Source organism: Oreochromis aureus, linkage group 10 (genome assembly GCF_013358895.1).
Source record: "Oreochromis aureus strain Israel breed Guangdong linkage group 10, ZZ_aureus, whole genome shotgun sequence".
NCBI classification, from domain to species: Eukaryota; Metazoa; Chordata; class Actinopteri; order Cichliformes; family Cichlidae; genus Oreochromis; species Oreochromis aureus.
This window is the reverse complement of record NC_052951.1, coordinates 28,140,386-28,157,499: the sequence shown is the minus strand read 5'-3', so window position 1 is coordinate 28,157,499 and position 17,114 is coordinate 28,140,386. Positions and strand designations below refer to the sequence as shown.

General features: G+C 39.6%; 1 protein-coding gene across 1 annotated transcript; it reads left to right on the top strand.

Annotated features, from left to right (window-relative positions):
* Positions 1 to 7,028: 7,028 nt before the first annotated feature.
* LOC120442229 lies at positions 7,029 to 16,475 on the top strand (the record flags this gene model as incomplete). Its single annotated transcript, XM_039618178.1, has 10 exons — positions 7,029 to 7,221; positions 14,132 to 14,213; positions 14,372 to 14,506; positions 14,736 to 14,884; positions 14,983 to 15,119; positions 15,217 to 15,310; positions 15,446 to 15,651; positions 15,689 to 15,905; positions 15,985 to 16,168; positions 16,405 to 16,475. Coding segments are annotated over exons 1-10 (1,344 nt in total), but the record flags the coding sequence as incomplete, so codon positions are not given.
* Positions 16,476 to 17,114: the final 639 nt, after the last annotated feature.

The window sequence follows — 17,114 nt, the reverse complement described above, 5'->3', positions numbered from 1 at the left end:
CTCGGACTGGCAGCTGCCTCGGGTCTCTCCTCCTCCTGCCTACCCTTCCCTCATCCACCTGCTAGCCGCCGTGGAAGCTCCGCCATGCTCGATGGCCAGTCCAGCTATGTTAAACTGTTAATCTTTCGCGAAAAAAACTGTTTTCTGTGGTGCTGTCTTTCGTGCTTGGCTCTCCTACCTTTGCTAACATGATGCTCATAGCGCAGAAGCCGATGCTGCATTCACTTACACTCGGATATCTGAGCTTCACTGTGAAAACATAATCGCACATTTGATATTTCATTGGATTTTATTGTTTTGGCTTCGGGGTGGCACCTGGGGTGGCCAGTCTGGTTGGGGGGGTGGCCTGTGCCCCCCCAGGCCACCCCGCTGGACACGCCACAGGCCCGGTGGGCCGCTGGCGATTTTTTGTTTTTATGGGCCGATGGATTTTATTTTTTTTTTAGGAAGGGTATATATAATGAAAGGTGTTGGATTGGCCAATTGGTCATGGTCGACTCTGGACTGGACCAATTACAGCCGAGGAGGCCGGATGCACCCTCTCCCTTGTTTAGCAATCTTATAGACGAACTAAAGAAAATGGAGAACAAAAAAAGGAAAGGAGGTGTTTATGAAAATATCACTAAATCTGTCATTTATTAATTTTAATATTAATTAATGATCATGTCTCACCTCTAGTGTTCTTAGTCTTAATTTAAGGTTTCTACCATGTGTTGTAGATAGTTCAGGAGGTTAACTCGACCAAGCAGTCTTTTTGTTTCTGCTATGTACTGTTTAAAATCCAGAATAGGGAGGATGGTGTAGGTTTAAGCTTATTAGATTGATACATGTATACCAACAAGGCAGTGTACATCAAAGCAGTTGTTTTCATGCAAAGGCTTTATGGCTAAGGAGCTTGGAAAGAAAAGCGTCTGGACTTCTTGAGTTGCTTGAAGACGTTTCACCTCTCATCCGAGAAGCTTCTTCAGTTCTAAGGATCAGTGGTGGAGAGTCCCAGATTTAACCTAGTGGGAGTTTCCCCCCCAAAGGGGGACAAAGGACCCCCTGGTGATCCTCTAATCACATGAGCCAAGGTGTGAAAGCGGGTGTGGGTCCTAATCAGCCAGAGTTTCGGGTAAGCTCATTGTGAAACCTGGCCCCACCCTATCATGTGATTTCCTGAGGTCAGAGGGCCCAGGATGTGAGTGGGCGTTAAGGCGTCTGGGAAGGGATCTCAAAACTGGATTATAGATGGCAGACAGTTGGTGTCGTAAACCACCGCCTCTGTTCAAAGATGGTCGCTCACAGTGGACGTAAATGGCTTCTTTCACTCCTCTTTCAAACCATCTGTCCAAAATGTGAACGTTGGCATCCTCGAAAGAGTGACCTTTATCCTTTAGATGCAGATGAACAGCTGAGTCTTGTCCCGTGGAGGTGGCTCTTCTATGTTGTGCCATGCGCTTGTGAAGTGGCTGATAAATGATGTCAAAAAACTGGAAAGCCAAGGGCTAAGTCTTCCATTTTCTGATGAGCAGGTATATGGCACAATATCACAGATCACTGGAGATAACCTAGGGATGCACTCAATTCTTGGTTTTAATGAGTCGTTCAGTAGCTGTCATTTCTGTCGCCTTTGTTTGATTGAGAAGAATGATTGTCAAATGGTGTACAGTGAGGATGATCCTAAAATTATTCTTCGTGGGAAAGATTTGTTTGACACACATTGCCAGTCTCTTCGGGAAAATCCTAAATTGAAGTCACTGTATGGGTTGAAAAGAAATTCTGCACTCAATTCATTGCAGTATTACCATATTTGCAATAACTACTCATTTGATATAATGCATGACCTTCTTGAAGGTGTGGCTCAGTATGAGGTCAAATTGCTTTTTGAGTATCTTACGCAACACTTCATATCAGAACAGAACTTGCTTTCTAGGATTTATGGTTTTGACTATGGATTTTTATGCGTCAAGAAGATATCGTACATACATGAGTTTCAAAAACAAACATGTTCTGTTGACAACTTCTGACACATTTAAAAGGACATCTTCTTCTTCCCGAGGCCAGATCCTTCCCGGTAATCTTCTAACTCTGCTTATCCCCTAGAACAAACTGTCTCTTTTGCAAACATAATCTTACAGCTACAAGGCTTTGCAAACTATTATTTGAATATTTGAACTACTGCCTAAACATGAGTCCAACGACTGTTTGTGTGTGCATGTGTGTCTCGACCTCAGCATCCACTCTGTCTGTAAGGACAGAGGCCAACTCTTCATGTGTGCCATAACCTAACTGAGACCATATATGTAATATGTTGAATAAATGTTCTAATCAAATGCCACTACTTAAAGTTTAACAAAATATATGACTGAATAAAAGATCATAAAGAATAACATGATATAAGTGTTTTGTAAGCGTGTGCAGCCTTCTATGCTCTCGTCACTTCACTCAATAGATCAGCCAGACATCCCGCTGACTGTAGCTTTTAACCCTTACTGACTTGAGCACAACTCTATAATAATAAGCACCAAACTGTAATATGTATAAAGATGATCACAGTTACACCTGCAATGAAAGATTATATGATTATACCAACCCCTGTGAATAGAAGATTAACATGAGGTTATAACAATCACTGTAATATAAACTTTAATGTAATGTCAATAGCTTCAATAAACACTTCAATGCAATGCTTATTAAATGATTCTGATGCAATGATAAAATAACAGTAAAATATCTCTTCTCAGGGGTTAGAATTTTACAGGTAAGAACTGCTCAGTGGTATGTGATAAACTGTAAATGCAAAGCTTACAGGTCAGTCCTCATGTTTTTAAATCAGATTTTGAGTCTGTACATGGCACATTATGCATTTGCATGTTGTAAAATGTGCTGCAAAACAAACTGAGGTAAACTAACTGGTTTACTGTGATGGATTTAAAGTGCGTGTGACTGGTGCGCAGTGGCTGTGGTGCTCACGGTCAGAGTTCAGTTACAAAAAGGGTAACAGAGATGAATTTAAAGTTAAGGTGATGGTGCTTAGATTCATTCACAGACTGAAACCTTCACACCAACTTTATCCTGTGTCTCTTAGTTTTAGACTAGTTGTTTAGTCTATTTTGATGTTTTAAACCATATCACAGGGTTTTACTTCACCATTTACGGGTTTTAACAAGCAAACAAAAGACATATCGTGATGTTTGAAAATGTTTTGAAATATTCTTTAAAGATTAGATGTAAAATACTCAGAGGATAAATTCAATTGGTTTATTAGTTTATTACATAAGTTGAAAAAAAGTTAAACAAGTAAATAAAGAAACAACGTAAAAGAAAAGTAAACAAAACAAATCGGTAAATAAAGGAAAACGGTAATAAGAAGGGGAAAAGAGAAAACCCCAACAATCCCCTCTGAGCAAGCACTAGGCGACAGTGGAGAAGAAAAACTGCCTTTAAACGGGCAGAAACTTCCGGCAGAACCAGGCTCACGAGGGCAGTCAACTGCCGGGACTGGTTGGGGGTCAGGGAAAAAAAGAAAAAGATGAAGGAGAGAGGAAGAAGTGTTAGGAGAGAAAGGGAGAGGAGAGGTGAAAATTAAGATGGAACAGAGGTGGAGGGAGACGAGGTGACATCAGCAGTAGAAAAAATAGAAAAAGTAGAAAAAGCAGGAGTGTCCCTCCTCCAGAAGAAGCGGAAACGTTTTTTCTTCTTTTCCATGAGCTTTTCCACGAGCACTTTTTTCTCTAGGATGAGGTTTCTCAACTGATCGGTTGTTCCTTCAACTTCCTTCTCAAGCTTCTGGCATCTTTGCTCCATTTCTTTTAATAGATTGCACTTGTCTGTATTTTGCTGTTGTTTTTCCTTGTGGATCTTTTTTAACTGCTCATTTCTTGTGATTTCTTGAAGCTTACGCTGCAGGTCTTCATTTATTTTCTCTTGTTGCTGCTTTTGCGCAAGCATTTCAGCGTTTTAAGCTTCAAGTTGTCCGAGTTCAACAACATGTCATTAATGACCTCTGAGTGTTTTTTTTCGCCATTTCATTGATCCTCGCTGCATCTTTGAACGTAGTTTTTCTTCCTGTTGCTCTTTCTCTCAAGAAGCTCTTTATTTTTGCACTCTGTTTCATCCAGCCTGACTTTCAGCACTTCGTATTTTTCCTTTATGCCTTTGAGTTGGTCCTGCATTTGTGTGACCTCTTCCTTTTTCTGTCCGAGGATTTGTGCATTTTGTTCCATAGCTTCATCAAGCGTTCCTTGGAGTGCCTGATTCTTTTGCTCCATGTTTTGGAGATCCCTTTGCATCTCCCCAATAGTAGCGTTCGTGCGTTGAAGCTGGGCAGACGTTTCTTTTAATTCAGCACTCTTTGTCTTGTTTTCCTTCATCAGGAACAAAATCTTCTGTCGTGCTTCACCAAACTTTCCTGTCCAGGCCTCACTAATAATTTTTGTGTAAGGCTGGCGTTGCTGTTGTTTTTCCAGCTCTTGATTTCGTGCTTCCAATTGTCTGCACTTCTCCTCCAGTTGAAGCTTCTCTTCTTCAATTTGTTTAATTTTTGCATGTAGGTCGGAGTTTTCCTGTAATGTCCTTTGGACTGATGAGGCACTAATGGATCGTGTCATATCAGTCATCCCTCTTGAAGTGAGTGGCCGCCCAGACCTCAAGTAGAGGCAGCAAGATTTTTTTTTTTTTTTTTTGTTGGCGTTTTTGTCGATCCATTTTGAATGCTGTGCACAGTGACTCTGAAGAGGTTTACAAATACTTTCAAATATATCTCTGGTCGAACGTTTGAAGGCTGCGAACAAACTGACTAAAACTTGCTGCTCCTGACCCCTATTTAAGGAAAACACTTCCAAGGATCAAAGGCATGATGTCCTTGTGACATCATCACTCTTTATGAATCAGATTGTCACATGACATTTTAGAATGGGGATGGTTTTTTTTTAAACTGTTTTCAAATTTAACCCTCTGTGGTCCAGGGTATAATTGGCATATACCCTGGACCTGAAGTTCATTGAAAATTTTAATCAAAAACTTGTTGAAATATTTTACTGAACATGCAAACATCTGCTGATGAAAATGTGTTGATTTATTGGTCTGTTATGAAGCTATTGCTATTTCTAATGTGTTTTTTTTTTTTTATCACTTTCTGATGTTTTATTAATTAAACAATACATGTATTAATTGTTGTGTTATCTATAGATATAGTATTTATATATATATATTTATTTATACTATAGTAAAAAAAATTAATTATTACTGTTTAAATGACTAATATGTGACATGTATTATTTGTGATGTTGTGCTGAGGGTTAAAATGCCTTTTTGTCTTTTGGTATACTAAGAAATGACAATAAACCTTTAATATAAGTCTATGCTGTGCTCGTATTTATTTTACCCTACACAGCAAAAACTGGAGTGTTAAAATTTCAGGGTTAAACATGTTAGAGTTGATTTCCACTCTCAAAGTGTCATTTTAACACATGTGCACGTTAGCATATGCTACTTCCGGTGCAAAAACTCCTATGTGGAGCTTTGTTTCCGGTGTCCTATTCGCGCCTTGTTTACGGTCCAAAACAAGTTAAGCAAATGAATGAATCAAGCAGCGATTTACATTTCTATAGATGTCTTGGGCATTTACGCAATATATCTGTAAATGATGTTCATGGACTTGTCGATATTTTTCCCCCACGCCTCAGAGCAAAAGAGAAAAGGGATTCAAATGTTATATTTCTCAGCTGTCCCTCGTTTATTGCGGGTGTTATGTTCTAAAAATAACCAGCAATAGGTGAAATCAAGTAGCCAATTTTATTTTTTGATGCGTGGACATCGTGGACATCCAGTACTGCACTTCAGAGTCACACTGCTAGCAATCGATGCAGCGATTCTGTACTGTACAGGACAGACGTCACGGAGGAGATGTCTGCAGCGATCAGGACGCAGGACGCAGGACACAATGTGACGTAAAAATAAGCATGAAAACTTGCACTAAAAAATCCGCAAAACAGCGAGGTGAAAGGTGAACCACGTTATAATGAGGGACCACTGTAATTTTGAAGGTAAGTCACAACATACCCTTCATACATACTAATGTATAGAAACCCTCACCAGCAATCGTTCATTTTTTGTGTGGCTTTTTTCACGGTTTGTTAACATGCTGTGTAGGTGTGGACATAATGGGAAACATCTGTGACTGTTGTTCATCTGTAGTTTGAATGCTGAACATTTGCCTGTTTAAAGAATAAGACCAGTCACTATACAGAGATGTGCTTCTGAATGTGGACGATGTGTCTTATGCTGCAGTGATGCAGTTCTGCTTGTGTTGAGTGATGCAAACAACCGATTGATCTAAACTCTTTAAACGTCAATCACGTGGTTACCGCTACCGGCGAAAATAATGGAGGAAATCGGGACGGTAAGCCAATTTCTGTCTTAGGGCATTTGCGCTGCTGTGTGTTTTTGTGCTCTTCTTTTGTGGCTAATTCAGTGAATTTTGGTCTGATCGTGGTGAAACTTGGTGTGTGGAGTCAGTGATAGCTCTGGGAGCTAACCAGCCTATCTTTAACCGGTTACATGAAGTCTGAAGAATTTCTGGTTCGGTTTTGTTTGTTTAGCGGACTTCTGCGCATTTGGCGTAACTGCTCGCTTAATCGCGGCTTATTTTCGGTGTGTTTGGTGGTTGTAGAAATGGTTTATATGACATTTTAGCTGAGATTCTGAGGTTTCTGTGGATACCACACATGTCTGGACTTATATATATAATCGTTATAACCGATTAAACGTGATCTCCTCCTTTTTGGCCCCAGTATCGGGGCGTGGGGCTTATTAAACGTCAAAATCTATCATTAGATTTTTTGTGACACAACAGTGGTGAGTGTTCCCACCTTCTGCTCTTTGGAACTTAACGCAATCTTTCCGTTTTCCAGTTATCTTCGCAGTAGCGATTTACCGCAAAGTAAAGCTACCGGAAATGTACAACCCCACATCCGGCCTCAAACCAGGAAGTTAGCATTTTCTCGTGCACATAGTCAATAGTGTTCAGTGTTGGAGTTATTAAACAGTGTTATTCAAGTCCAAGCAAATGAACTCTGAAGAGAGTTATTTATCTTGGTAGGCCCCTGTGCTTCTGCCCAGGTAAACCCGTGGATCAATTAATAGTTTGCTCTGCCGGGCCGATTTTCCATGTGCTTCTGCTGGTTACACCGTGGTGGATGCCTGCCGTGTTGCTGCTTGGAGTATTTTACAGAAACGGTAAGTAATTCAAACTTATATAAAATTCACGGTATTCTATCGGTGCAGTGAGGTTTTCTTGATGTTTCTTGGTGTTCGGTTGCTGAAAACGAGCTTTAATAGAGGAGGAGATGTGTCGAAAATTCTATTTAGCCTTCAATGCTAATGTTAATGTTGCAGTCTTTTTACTCGTGAGTGACGGTAGACACTGCACGTGGAAGCGCCGCGCCACGTTCAGCTTTTCCCCTGTTCACACAGACACGTCTTTCTCCACGCCAGTTCATGAGCGTTTTTGCTCCTCTGTTTATTCAGAGCAATTTTTTCACAATTGATAAGTAAATAACATCCCAAAATAATTGAAGAGAGCTTGTTTTAGTCACTCCTGCTTTTACTTTGACATCGTTCATCGTTGACTTGTCTCTAATCTGTCTCTCTCTCTGTCTCACTCTCTTCTCCCTTTGAGACACCCGCCCCAAACATAGTCAGTTAGGCTGTCCCCTCCTTTGCGATGTGTTTATTTTCATCTCTATTGTCTCTTTTCATACACGAATCTGATCGCATTTGTCAATCGCAGTATTTTATTTTGGAGAATAGCTTTTATCTTCAAAATTGCCTGGAAAACAAATTTCCCACGTGTGGGACTAATAAAGGTTATCTTATCTTATCTTATCTTATCTTATTGTCTTGTGTGTCTTGGTGTAACTTCCTGCGGAACATGCGTGGCCCACGCAAAAAATAGACCAGATACCGAAACAATCGCTTCGTAGCACTCCGTGTCTGGTGTAAACTACACCATAGATTAACATGTATTTTGTATTGTGTTGTGTATCAATTGGACTCCTGGGCCCTGTTTCAGAAAGCCGGTTTAGTGCAAACTCTGAGTAAGTATACCCTGAGTTAACGAAAACTCTGGGTTTTCGGTTTCACAAAGCGAGTTTAGATTAATTCTGAGTGCGTTACTATGACGACACACTCTGTGAAGCTAACCTGCCCCCTAGCAGGTTTACTTCAACTAACCCTGAACTTCTCCGCCTCTTTGTCGGAAACCTGACTGTAGGAAGTGTCAGACATGGCGTGCCCCTTCCTTGAAGAGCCAGTAGATGTTGAAGCCCAAATTCTCCGCAGAGCTCTCCGCCGGGAGAGAGTGATTAGAGCGCGTTTGGACATTTTATCATGTCCTGATGATTTTCTGTGTGAACGTTACCGTTTTTCAGCACAATCCATAATTTATTTGAATAACATCCTCAGGCCTTATATTGCTCATGTGACACATCGCGGACATTCTCTCAGTTCTGTACATATTATTTGTATTGCACTTCGTTTTTTTTGCAAACGGGAGCTTTCTGTATAATATTGGTGACGCTGAGCACGTTTCCAAGGCTACCGTCTGTCGGGCAGTCAGGAATGTGACAGTTGCACTGAAACGTCTCCTGTACTCGTTTGTGGTGTTCCCCGGTCATAGACCCACAAGATTTATCAAAGAGGGATTCCACAAAATTGCAGGTATCAGGATGAACAAAACTTAATTCATGATGTGGTGATACTTGAACTACAGTGAGATTATTCTGTTATCATATGTTATCATATATATGTAATCAAAGTAGTTGAATTATGATACTGCTGTAGATCATATTATACCCCTTAATATAGAGTGTGTGATCAGTATGTAGTTTTAGTTTCCATTATACTTCTGACCTAAAAGAGTGTGAAAATCATTAGATCTATTGGATTGACCTGTATTATTCGACACTGTTGAACGTGTTACTATGGAACGCCAGGACTGCCATAATGAATTACTTAAATACACCATTAAATAATTAATTAAATGTGGCAATAATTAATTAAAATGGGAATTAATTAATTAAATAAATAGTTATGACACATGTAATTAATTAATTATTGACACATTTAATTAATTATTTATGTATTTCATATTTTAATTAATTATTGACACATTTAATTAATTAATTATTGACACATTTAATTAATTATTTATGTATTTCACATTTTAATTAATTATTGACACATTTAATTAATTATTTCATGATATATTTATTTATTTCATTTTGGCAGTCCTGGCGCCTGGCTCTCATCATGAATTAATTTTATCTGTCAGACTCACCCATCAAACTCACGGGCGGGGTTAACGCTGCCCATGCAGCTTCTCTAACATTTGATTGGTTGCCGTGCAATGTAAGTCAAAACAGGTCGATCCTAGATAATCGATTGCTTCTGTAGACTTGAGGCAGCCAGGTATCCCAGAATGCGTTTCAAATCACAGGCAGCAATGGTGGTGGTGTAGTTTTAAAATACCCCGTTTTCTGTCACCAACTACACGCGAATGTCGCTGTAATCTTCACATGTCTGGTCAGGTTATCAACATAGAACATGTTTGCAAAAGTGCTCAGATGTTTTCAGAGATTTCAGTAGCTCTGCTAACAGTCAGCATGCAGAGTGCACCGAGGGGTTACGTCAACCGGTTTGTTTACATATCCCACTCTCCGTGTTCCACATGTTGCATTCGCAGATTCGCATTTTCACCGAACGATCGTCTCTTTCCGCCTGGTCTTGTGTCTCTGTGCTTCTGTAACATAAAGAACGAGCTGACATGTTTCTCAGGACACCAGCGATCAGCTCAGCAGGCCCTCAGTTTACCTGCATGCGTCCTCCTCACCTGTCAGCTGTTTAACACCTGCTGCTAATTCAAGAAACACGCCCACGTTACCTGGTGATAGTCACAGTTTAACTGGGCAGCCGGTGCTGATATAACGCAATGTCAGCGCATTTTCTGCACAACATAAGTAAATATAGTATTTTTCCGAGCGCAGAGCTGCTGGAGCTTGTTTCCTTACAGAGGACTTTATAGGCGAAGCCACTTTATCGGCAGCTGATGTCCAATCACCTGCACACAGCTTTGAAACCTCACCTGAGTTTTAGCTCTCAGTGGTTAAACGCTGGACTTAATTCACTCAGGTTTTGTCTGTCGGGTCACGTTTACTTCGCTGTTTTATTTACAACTGAGCAAATCGGTTTGGCTCAAATTAAAGTTATGTTTCATAACTGCAGAGTTTTACAGACGTTTAATGGTTCACTAACACATGTGTTAGACTGAACTATTCGCTTTTCTTTATCTGGTGTGTTTCGGATTTAACAGTGAATTTTGAGATTAAACTGACTTTTAAAATGTTTTTATACAAAGAGGAAAGAGAAGGCGCATTTCCACCGAGAGGAGCAGAGTTTGCAACAGCATGTTCAAGATGAAGACTGCAACCTGGACAGAAATATTATATCATCTGTTTTAATAGTTATTTAACTGTATTCTAAGCACCAGCTATGTTAGAATTTTTAGAGTTTACTTAACTAAAAATAAATGAGCTTAACATATAATTTGTGTGATTTCTCTCTCTCTCTCTCTCTCTCTCTTTTTTTTTTTTTTTTTGCTTTTTCGGTCATGTTATGTTTAACTGTAAAAGGTTTGTTACAAACTGTGAAACACATGGTGCAGACTTCTGGATGTTAGAAGAAAACTAATACTGCTCATGAATGAGACTAAAGGCAGGAAGGTGTCCTTTAAAACTAAACATGTTAATAGGACCTCCCTATTTATATCGTAGTTTATGATATAGCACGTGTATTTCAGTAATAGCCTACTGATTTCAGCAGCTCACATGGGCGTTATCTGTGATACTCCTTAACTATAATTTATCCAAGTTAACGTCAGTTAACCATTCAGACAGTTCTTTTGCAATGAAAACATAAACACCCATGCTGCGTAATGTTTACATTATAGCTGCTTATGTAGTAACCATGGTAACCACGGACTCTGAGCGGCTGGATCGACGGAGGTCAGACAACAATTTTACATGTATGATCTTAAAACAGGACACAGCCAATATCCGTGCTGGCCTCATATCAAATGTGACCGCAGACTGAGTCTATGTTTGATGTTTGCTTTATATCTAATCTTCCTCTCAAACATTTAAACAGCAGCGAGTCTGCAGCTGAGGGAATACAAACTCAAATTGTCGGAACAGGTTCGATCGTGGATTCATTTGGTAATTTATTAAATGTATAACTGTTAGTCTAATCTGCTGCTGAGTCTCTTACACTGATGAAAATGCAGATAACACAGATCACGAACACCTGTTCAACCAATCACTTTCATTCCACTTTGATCTGCGACAAACTGACGGTTCATCTCTGTTACAGTGTTGCGTTAGACTGCTATATTTTTGTGTTCTTTATGCTGTAGATTTTCACGTCTCTGGAATAGTTGGCAGTATTAAGGATGCTTTTCTGTAAAATCATACTGATATGACCCGTGACATATTCGTAGATGACAGTTAGATAGTCAGCTGGGAAACTCTGTGTTAACTCAGAGATCTGAAGATATCGTGGAGAGATGCTGACCTCGCTCCGTGGTGTACAGGTCACCCTCATGATTAATATTCACAATAAAAATATTAGCCGAACATCATGAAGTCTGTATGTGTTTCATAGTGTCGAACAACCTTTGTACAGTTAAAGCCAGCAGTTACTACATGACGGAAACACCAACGTTTTCTCTTTTATGCGTTTATACGCAGGTCACGCTGATTACTGAACAGAAACCCAAACATCAGCTGTTAATCGAATTTATTTCCTCTCTCTCCTCCTTAAACGTGTTTTTAATGTTAGTTATAATTCAGAATTGGCGACTGAAACACGTAGGACACATACGAACATCAGGAAATAAAACCCGATAAATATAACCTCAGTAAAAGAAGTCAGTGTCAGCGGGGTTATTGCAGCTGTGTACCGGGGCCTGCGCTTTGTCGGCGGTAACAACAGCTCGATTGCTTGCGAGGCGAGCGGGTCTATCCCACGCTTTGCCGTGAGACTGGGCAGACATCTCCGAAATCATCGAAGCACTTTTGCAAAGAGGCTGTATCTTGACAAACCGATCAGACATATGAAGATTAAACCACTACATTCTCGGCTAAAAAATATTAAAACGGTATTTGGTGACACACAAACAGGGTTTTTCAAAGTTCAGTTCTGCCGGTTGTTGTGGGCTAAAACAATGGCCACCAGGCCAAAGCAATGGTTTTGAGTCGATCAGCGTTAACCCCGCCCCTGAGTTTGATGGGTGAGGCTGACAGATAAAATTAATTCATGATGAGAGCCAGGCGCCAGGACTGCCAAAATGAAATAAATAAATATATCATGAAATAATTAATTAAATGTGTCAATAATTAATTAAAATGTGAAATACATAAATAATTAATTAAATGTGTCAATAATTAATTAATTAAATGTGTCAATAATTAATTAAAATGTGAAATACATAAATAATTAATTAAATGTGTCAATAATTAATTAATTACATGTGTCATAACTATTTATTTAATTAATTAATTCCCATTTTAATTAATTATTGCCACATTTAATTAATTATTTAATGGTGTATTTAAGTAATTCATTATGGCAGTCCTGGCGTTCCATATGTTACATGGTTTCTTGACATTGCATACTGCTGAATCATGAAGAGAATGTTGGGTGCAGAAGGCCTTGTTGTTCTGATAGCAGAAGAGACAGACCACATTCCATACCCCCACCTTTACAGAGAGCAGAAAGACAGGGAGCCGAGGTCATAACTTAGGCGCCGTGTGAGAGAAAGAATGTGAATGTTTAGGCTTTTACGACTAGGTGGGGGCCACTAGAGGCTATAAGAAGCTGAGTAACCCGTCACCATTTTGAGACTTGCTGTGACCCTCTGCAGGCAGGTCTCCCCATCATGATGGTTTTATGCTCAAAAGTGTTGAATTGTATGGAAATAAATGATTGTTGATTGAGCATTTATACACCGAGTATTGTCCTTCCTTCAGCCCAAAGATTAAAAGAATTGGGAGATTTTAACACTACTACTTAGATTTTACATTTATTTTCAGGGTTCCCAGGCGTGATTGGCTGTATAGATGGCACTCACATTCCATTCTGCTGCTTGAAGTGTTCCATTTCCAAAAAGCATTTTTTATTTTCTTGATCAAACAGGTCTTGTACAGCTGCTTTACAGGGAGCTATTGAAACACAGAAAATAGCATTGACATTCATAGTACATGCCTACTTAGGTTGGTTGTAAATCAGTGCTGAACATCTTACTGAGGAAAGGTTTGTTGGAGAAGTGGCTGGACCCTCTTCCTCTACATTTTTTATATTTCATTTTTACTTGCTGCCAGGAACGTTTGGGGCCTGTTGGGTTGCACATGCGCTCACATCACATCACAAAATAAAATGTATAAAATAAAAATAAAATGAAATATAATAAAATAACGTGTTAAATGGGTGGAAATCCCTAGATCAATGTTTAAATTAACACTCACGCATTGACTCTGTCGGCTATGTATTGCCATGCATGCTCCCTTTCTTTTGCAGCTGAGGCTGTGTTACTTTTTTCCAAAATTTGCATGTTATCGGCATATGCTGCCATCAGAATTTTGGCCTCAAGCGCTGTAAAATACATTGGCCGCGCCTTCTTTCCCTCCGTCTCCATGGTGACTCGCTTAATCTGTGCTCCACTAATCAGGGCTTTATGCGCGTGCTTAACTTGGGGTTAAAGCAACTCCGCGTTGATTGAACTAATTGTTATCAGCCTTTCTGAAACCGAATATTCCGAGTTGGACAGTTCGGGGTTACTCAACCCTGAGTATCATTTTTAACTCTGAGTTTTCTAAACCGGCTTTCTGAAACAGGGCCCAGCATGGACAGACACAGGTTTATTTGATAACATTAAATGTTATTGCAGTGAAATTCAAACGCATGGTCAGTACTAATCACCATGTACGGTATATGTCAGTGTTTTAATCATTTTTGCTTGAATTGCTCTAAATGTCAAATACTTACTAGTATGCCATTTTTGTTATTATTTTGTCTCAGTAAAATGCTGGTCCAGGTTCGATACTGCCAACAGCAGAAGTATGTGAAGTTGGAAGAGGTTGATGGGCGGTTTGAGTTTATGCAGTTTCATGAAAAAGGTTTGTTTATATCTTACCTAATTTTAGTTGGGGGACAGAATTTTTGTAGGGCGTTTCGCCAAGTCTCTTGAATCATACAGTGGTGTATCACTTTAGTGAATGTGAGGCAAGAACAGTTTACTTAAAAGGTGCACTCAGATATATCTTATCTTTTCCAGTCATCGAGAGATTTTGCCTGCCACCTGATGCAAAAGTAGTGTACAAAGATGCAACAGGGACAGAAGTTGATGAAGTGATTTTCAGTGACCTTATCAGCCAAGGCACTGTGGTCCTAACAGTTTTCTCAAGTGATGGTGAGAAATTTAAAGGGGCAAACTCAACACCAGACACGGGGAAGGGCCGTGTGGCTGCTGGTTGTTCCAAATAATCAGGAGCACACAATTTGACCAATCAGCTGTTTGAACATTGAGATCAGTTAATTTAAATGAGTCAGGTCTGCAGTGTGATGTTGCTTTGTTAGTTAAAAATCTGCAGCCAGATTTTTTTTTCTACACCTTACAGAATGTTGTTTTTTCCTTTTAGAATTTTCTGATTGCTCCTTGTCTTCTGCATCTGATTGTTCTGACTCAAGCTTCAGCTCAAATGCAAGTACATCAACTATACTTCTAGATGAGGGTCCCAGGAAGAAAACAAGAGTTGAGGGTACTGTTGATGCAGCATCTGCTAAAAAGGTTGTGACAAAACTCAGTTCTCATGTTTTTTTTCTACTTCATTATTCTTAATATGTAGAAAAGCTATTCCTCACTTTTTGCATCTTTTTTTTCTCAAGTTAATTGAAGGTGTACTTGGAACCAATTCAGGTGGTGAAGAGGTTCTCCAGGAATATCACACAACACAAACTCTAACAGATGCTACCAGAAGAAAAATGGTCAATATAATAGTGGCTCACATGATTGATTGCCATGGGTATGTGTGTTCTATTTGTGCATTTTATTTTTTTTTTTTAAATACAAGTTACTATTTTGCCATTACTTAAGCATGCTAATTTAAAATCGTTTTTCAGGCACCTCCCCACCAAAGCTGTTAGAGAACAGTACGCGCTAGGGGTAGTGACATTGTTCCCATCCCTGAAAGACCCATACTCCAAGAAAGGCTATGTATAGTCACTATTATTGCACTTTGTTTACATAATTTTCATGCTGTGCATCATTGGGATTTGTGTGCGTTGACATTTAAGTTCTGAAAATTTTCAGATTGACAACACATTATTTTTGAATGTATTTACATTTTAGGAACACTTCTATGATGCTGCAAGCAGCACTGGATACATTTCTTGGCGTCTGAAAACGATACAGAGAAAGACTAGACGAGGATCTGCACCACCAAGTAGCTCCACTGGCTTTGCTCAAGAAGGAGGTAAGAAATTAAGTGTCCACAAACTAGATAATGTTCTCATTTACATTATATCCTATTTTGTTTTCATTTACCTATCTGCTCAGCACCCATGCTTTTATGTTTGTGTGTTTTTTCTTCAGGGGCCCAAATTCCCAAAGGCCCATTAATGTCGACATGCAGCTTGATGGAGATGCTTGCCAGGAGGCCATCTCTTTGCTGAACCATACATCCGACACTTCCTTGATTTTCCAGAAGATGAGAGAGACCTTTCAGCATCGTCAGAAGCTCATCAATGATCCTGACAAAAGTCTTGATATCCTGTCTATCTTCCCAAGATTCTTGGATACAAAAGGATTGGTGAGAATATTCAGTGGAATTTTAATATCACTTTAAATTTCAAGATGAATGTGGCAGTAGTAGATTTTCTTTCTTAAAGGTGAATCAAGACTTCACTCTCCTGTTTGATGATGAGATATCTACCAGGCTGCTTCAGAAATGGGATCCAATCTTTAGGTATCAAATCATCAAAGAGGCCAAGCAGCTCACCTCAACAGTAGAGTTGCGTCAATTGGTGCAGTCAGCAGAGAGTCTACCAGGAAGTGATCTTGATGAGGCAGCAAGTGAGTTTGTTAAATATGATTTGCTATAAGCAGTTAAAGTTCAATAGCATCAGGATTCTATTAATAAATACCAATTCATTCACCTGTTAGCTTTGCTTCATCAGTTTTCTTTAGCTGTTAGTTTAATGTTTATGACAGCACATTTCAACTTTCTTAGGAAGTGCTTTTCTAGTTCTCCTTAAAAATTGCATTTGAAAGATTTGCTGTCAATTGATTCTTGTGACTCTTTGGCGCAGCCTTTGACCAAGACATGGCCTCCCTGTTGTTACTGTTACATCTCCTTCCGCCACCTCCAGGAGGACCAAAGTATCAAAAATCAGCGCCTCTGATGCTGTTGAGAGACTTGTAGTCTTTCATAAGGTAATTTAATATTTATAGTTTTTATCATAAGTTGTCATGTCACTGGTTAAGAGGTGAATGAAACAAATTACAGTTGAGCTTACAAAGGAGGTTTACATACTCATTTCTGTGATGCTATTATCTCTGACTTGCTCCTGTGTCTAATGCTCAGTATCTTTGTCTCAACTCCAGTCTTGCTGCAGTTTGGAAGAGCATCTCCAGAATCAGCAGAGTCAGCAGCCATACCTCCTGGCTGTTGGGCGCCAGAAGAGGAAGGTCGACAGCTTCTATGTTGCCATAGACAAGCGTCTCATCCCCTGCCAGGCCAGCCGCTCCCTTGGGGCATTTGATGAGCTTTTTAAAGCTCATTTTGTGTTCAGTGTGTCTTATGATGCTGCACTTGTGAATTTCTACACATTTCTGCAGACAACAGTATACAATATTGATATGGGGAAAATGAAGGAGTCCCCAAGAGTTCGTGACCTGAGAGCCAAAATCCTTAACCAGGAAATTCTTCTCACAACCCAAGTAAAAATCATTAAAATGCTGACATGTGTTTTGTGTAAGAGAGCTTATCCCAGCAGTCAGCAGCTGATTTCACATTTAA